The following is a 5,606-nucleotide window of genomic DNA, read 5'->3' as shown; positions in this document are numbered from 1 at the left end:
GGACTCCTGGGTCTGAGGGAGGAGGGGCTGGGGCCTGGACTCCTGGGTCTGAGGGAGGAGGGGCTGGGCCTGGACTCCTGGGTCTGAGGGAGGAGGGGCTGGGGCCTGGACTCCTGGGTCTGAGGGAGGAGGGGCTGGGGCCTGAGTGGAGAGAGGAGGGCCTGGGCAGCTGACGAGGTCCATCCCACCGTGAAGACCATCATTTGTGCCGCATCGTTTCCTCAATCCAGCTTCGGTACTTGCACAGGTTGGTGTAGACACCAGGGTAGCCAGGCAGGGCGCAGCGCTCCATTCCCCAAGACACAAGCCCCTGGAGCTGTCCTCTGCACACCAGGGGTCCCCCAGAGTCACCCTGAGGGGGAAGAACAGAGATAGAGACACCGATGGACAGGTGGCTAGAGCCACGGCACAGAGAACCCAAGAAGCAGAGATAGTCAGGGAGACAGGAAGAGACTCTGCGGTGGACAGTTAGGGACACAGTCCTGCCCCAGCTCTGAGGTCTCAGTCCCAGAGGTCAGGGCACTTCCTTCCCTCTCCACTGGGTCTGGCTCTGTCTCTGTGTGCACCTGCCTGTCCCTTGAGTCTCACCCGGCCCCTCTCTGTTCGCTCCATCTATAGAACACTTGTGTGTCTCTCTTTTTCTATTTCCCCGTCTCTGCCTTTCTCAAGGATGCATTCAGATTTCTAGAAGCCTCAGCACAGCCTTTCCCAGACCCATATGAGCAGATGCCACTCTGCGATCTTTCCCCAACCTGCCTCATCGTACTCCACCAACTACCCTAAGAGGGTTATCCCCACCTGAGAGACGAGGAAACTGAGGCTTGAATGTTTTGAGTCCATTACCCAGGAGGCACAGGGCCAGGAAGCAGGGTAGCCTGGCTATTGGAATCTCTCCGTCCCTGCGGTTCACTCTCTTTTGAAGACCTATGCAGACTTCCATGCTCCTGACATCGTCTGCCTAAATCCCAGTCCCAAATAATCCCTCCCCCAGCTCCCATCCTGAGCTTACCTGACAAGAGTCCTTCCCGCCCTGGGGAACTCCTGCACAGACCATGCCAGGCGTGATGGCTTTAGAATAGGCCTTCTGGCACACCTCATCCGGTGAGATGTTGATGTTCACACATTGCAGAGAGGCGGGGTACCTGGCTAGGGGAGCACTGCAGGATTATGACTGGGTCTTCCCTCCCATAAGACCCAAGTGTCCAGGCCCCCAGCCCCTCTTCCCTCAGACCTAGGAGTCCAGGCCCAGCCCCTCCTCCCTCAGACCCAGGAGCCCAGGTCCAGCTCCCTCCTCCCTCAGACCCAGGAGCCCAGGCCCCCAGGCCCTCCTCCCTCAGACCCAGGAGTCCAGGTCCCAGTCCCTCCTCCCTCAGACCCAGGAGTCCAGGCCCAGCCCCTCCTCCCTCAGACCCAGGAGTCCAGGCCCAGCCCCCTGCTTTCCAAGATGCAGGAGTCCTCACCGATGGGGCTGGATATAGTTCCCCAGCCTGACACTCGGCAGGAGGTCCCGGAGCTGGCACAGGCCTGGGCGACCTCAATGGGCCTGACTGCCCTCCCGATCCGCGCGGGCTGCTGGAGCCGCAGCAGCATGAGGTCGTTTTCGTGGGTCCGGGAGTTGTAGTTGGGGTGCGTCACCTGGCGAACCACGCGCAGCACCTGCTGGGTGGCCTCCCACCTCCTCAGGTTGTGTTTACCCAGGGCGACCTGAAGAATCCTGGCCACGACCCCCAAGAGAAGTGCTGTTCAGGGTCTGAGCCGGAGACCCCCTCCCCACCCTCCGGCCCGATTCCCTGAGGTCTAGCCTGCTTCTCACTAACTGCAGGCCGAGCATTCTTGGCCTCCTGTGCCCTTCCCCATGACCAGGGCATTCTCTTGGCCCAGCCCCAGCTGCCTCTCCTTCCGCTCTTGGGCTGAGCTCCAGCTCCTGGCTTGGGAAGAAGGTGATGATTGGGAGAGCTTGACTCCATTCCAGGGTCTGTGCTGGGCTCTGTGCTTTGAGTTCTAAGTGAAACTGCATTATGACTCTAGGCTGTAAATCAGAACTGATATTCTGGAGTAGGCTCCATTCCGTTTCTAGTCTGGCCTCTGGGTTCTAGACATCTTAAACTTTTGACTCTATGCTAAGATCAGGATTCTAGATCGAACCTGGATTATGACTTGATTTTTTGTTTGTTTGTTTGTTTGTTTGTTTGTGATGGAGTCTCGCTCTGTCATCTAGCCTGGAGTACAGTGGCACGATCTCAGCTTACTGCAACCTCCAGCTCCTGGTTCAAGTGATTCTCCCACCTCAGCCACCTCAGCCTCCCGAGTAGCTGGAACTACAGGTGCCCGCCACCACACCCAGCTAATTTTTGTATTTTTTAGTAGAGACGGGGTTTCACCATATTGACCTGACTGGTCTTGAATTCCCAACCTCAACTGATCCGCCCCCCTCGGCCTCCCAAGTAATGGAATTACAGGCATGAGCCACCGTGCCCGGCTGTGACTTAATTTCTAGAGTCTGATGTTAGATTTCTGTTTTACGATAGGCTGAGGGTTTTATTTTGAGCGATGGATTAAGACCTGGGCTATGGGTTCTGGACACACTGATAGCTCCAATTTCTGGGTGGTGCTCTGGGTTCCTTATTAAACTCTGGTTTCTGAGCCGTTCTTAGACAACAGTATGAGCTCTGTGCTCCAGTTGGGGTCAGGGTTCTCAACATTGGTCTAAGCTCTTGATTCTACAGGTCTGTTTCATATTGGATTATAGGGCTCTTGGTTCTGGACTCTGATCTGAGCCCTTGACCTCAGGTTGGGCTCTGGGTTCTAGTTGGAGCTCCAGGTTATGGCCTGGATCCAAGATTCTAGAGTCTGATTTGCATTCTGGCCTTTATATTCTAGACTCTGGCCTGAGCTTTGATCTCTAGGTTCTAGACTGATCTTCTGTTTATGGCATAGACATGGCTTATAGGTATTTTGACTTCTTGGCTGGGGTCTGGGTTGTAAGTTCAGATCTAGAATTTAGGAGGGGTCTAGGTTTTATATGGGGCTTCCGATTAGGATCTCCATTCTGGGATTTATTTATTTATGTATTTATTTATTTATTTATTGAGATGGAGTTTCACTCTTGTTGCTAAGGATGGAGTGCAATGGTGCGATCTCGGCCCACCGCAACCTCCGCCTCCTGGGTTCAAGTGATTATCCTGCCTCAGCCTCCTGAGTAGCTGAGATCACAGGCATGCACCATCACACCTGGCTAATTTTGCATTTTTAGTAGAGACAGGGCTTCTCCATGTTGTTCAGGCTTGTCTCGAACTCCCAACCTCAGGTGATCTGCCCGCCTCGGCCTCCCAAAGTGCTAGGATTACAGGCATACACCGCGCCAGGCACATTCTGGGCTTTAAACACTGGGTTGAAGTCTGTATTCTAGGCTGCTCATAGCGGAGCTATAGACTAGACTCTGAACTAAACCTTGGATGCGGAACAGCCTCCAGGTTTTGCCTCTATTCTTAGAGTTGTATGTTCCAGCTGTGAGCAGGGTTCCAGTTCTGGATTTATGCCTAGACTGTAGGTCCTGAACTGGGCTCTGAGTTCTATGTAGTGTCCTTAGTTTCTGAATGTAGACGGGGTCCTGAATTCAGCCACCAATCTGGATTGGGCTAAGCTTGGTCTTGATGTAATGCGTGGCCTCTGGATGAATCACTGGATTAGATGTTTGGTTCTCAGCAGGCCCATGGGTTCCAAGCTGCCCATCTGCTTTCAGAACCTATGCTGAGTTCGAGATTTACAGAGGAGTCCACATCCCGAGCTGTGTTTTTGGTTCCAGGCTCTTCTCTAGACCTCAAACCAGGAGCCAGCCACTACATTGGGTTCTACACAGAGATCCAGGTTCTCAGCTCAGTTCTAGGGCTTTAGACTCTAGAATTCACTGGACACAGGGACAGGGGAGGGGGCCACTTACGGGCGGCCGCAGTGAGCAGCGGTGATGACCCACTGATCTGAAAGCAGGGCACCTCCGCAGAGGAAGCGGCGCCCGGGACCTGCCAGCAGGGCCGCCTGCCACGGCTGGGAGCTCCGGGTGCATGTATAGCCACCAATTATCTTGTTCTCATCCTCTTGGCTCCGTGTCATGTCTAGGAGTGGACAGGATTGGGTGGGGAAAGTAGATGAGCAAACACTCTCCACTCTGCAAGTTTGTAGGATTCCAGAACTGACAAATCCCCTTCCTTTTGGTCTAACCCCTAAACCGCCCACTTCTATCCATCCCACCCAGGGTGAGACATGTCCAATATTGACCCCGTTATTGCCCCAACATGGAGAGTTTTCTGACTCACCTCCCAAGTCACCTCCGTAGCATCTCTTATTTTGTGCCATGGCCACCTTATCCAGGGCCTTGCTACATCTACGACCCTCAGCTCTACGCTCCCATAATTTCTGTGATCACGTCTCGAAATATGCCACATTTCCCCCCAGTGAGTCCTTCCCCAACACATTCAAGGACCTCCCTGTCTCTTCCCCAAAGTTCCCACTCAGTGGGACCCCAAGGGTCCACCAGCTCTTGCCCCACACTTGCCCCCAGCCACCTCGCACACCCCACACCACGATCCCGCCACCCCATCGTCCTTCTCCACCTTCCCTCTGACAACAAAACATTTTTCCCACATTGTTTCTTTCCTAGCACAGTCAAGTAGAACCCTGTGATCTTTCTGTTATGGCCCACTCAGGACCTAATAGTTCTCTATGATTCCTTATCTATTTTGCACCAGATCTTATAAACACCTCTCTTCCCAGTCCCACAATTTCCTAGCACTTCCACAACTAGGAATTTAGGCCTCCAGCATGCTCCCCCGCCATGATCCCCAGACCACTCCCTGCTCTTTCTTACGAGGTCACCATGAGCATCCAGGGGCCCCAAGGACCCATTCCCCATCTCTTCTCAGAGTCTCCAGGGGAACCCCTTGTCTCATACCCAACCCTTCTCTTACCTATAGCCAGGACTTGAAGTGCTGTCAGCAGGAGGAACATTTTAGGGGCTGAGGGCCAGGTTCTGTCAAATGCAGAGAGAAAGTGAGAGAGAAGGAACCTTCAACAGAACCAGGGGCTGAGAGGCAGAGACAGCGAGGGCCACTTACCCAGAGCCCAAGACCCTCAGCGACATGAAGACAGAGCAGAGAGGTAGGGACCACAGACCAGGAGGGCGGGGCCTGTAGGCTCTGCGGGCGACAGGCGGGAGGATGAGGAGCAGGGCGCAGGTCCCTCCTTGATGTCTTGGTGAAGGAAGGAGGGGAGGTGTCTCTCTTCCTAGTCACGCTGGCAAAGCCTTTTATCCCTGGTCGGGACAGCTGGCCCTGCCCCCACCTCCCGCTGCCCTGCTTCTGATTTTTTTTTTTTTTTTTATTGCCTAGTTCCCATTCCAGAACTCCCTGATCCCATCCCCTCCCTCCCCTCTCTGGCCAAAAAAGCAGCCACAATTGTTCACGAGAACCCGCCCCCGGAAGATGCTATAATCTAGAAGGAATCCTGGGAGGGACGCCAGGGCAGGGTGGGCACGGGAGGGTTCTCTGTTGCTGGAGGTGGTGGATCTGGTGGTGGAGTCAGGAAACCAGGGTGGGGAACCTCAGAGGAAA

The 5,606-nt window shown here is 54.4% G+C and overlaps 1 protein-coding gene across 1 annotated transcript in view; it reads right to left on the bottom strand.

The window, feature by feature from the left end:
• Nucleotides 1–5,360, bottom strand: part of KLK14 (kallikrein related peptidase 14) — an 8,741-nt gene extending 3,381 nt beyond the window's left edge. Inside the window, exons 1-6 of the mRNA XM_017876499.1 lie at nucleotides 5,112–5,360; nucleotides 4,965–5,026; nucleotides 3,941–4,112; nucleotides 1,461–1,714; nucleotides 1,010–1,146; nucleotides 189–352 (exon numbers count right to left, since the gene is read on the bottom strand). Of these exons, the coding sequence (XP_017731988.1) occupies nucleotides 200–352; nucleotides 1,010–1,146; nucleotides 1,461–1,714; nucleotides 3,941–4,112; nucleotides 4,965–5,026; nucleotides 5,112–5,137 (804 nt within the window). The 5' untranslated portion in view covers nucleotides 5,138–5,360 and the 3' untranslated portion in view covers nucleotides 189–199. The remainder of the gene's footprint in view (nucleotides 1–188; nucleotides 353–1,009; nucleotides 1,147–1,460; nucleotides 1,715–3,940; nucleotides 4,113–4,964; nucleotides 5,027–5,111) is intronic.
• Between the last annotated feature and the right edge of the window lie 246 nt (nucleotides 5,361–5,606).

Source organism: Rhinopithecus bieti, unplaced genomic scaffold (assembly GCF_001698545.2).
Source record: "Rhinopithecus bieti isolate Rb0 unplaced genomic scaffold, ASM169854v2 scaffold_10264, whole genome shotgun sequence".
Classification (NCBI taxonomy): domain Eukaryota; kingdom Metazoa; phylum Chordata; class Mammalia; order Primates; family Cercopithecidae; genus Rhinopithecus; species Rhinopithecus bieti.
This window is presented reverse-complemented; position numbering and strand designations above follow the sequence as displayed.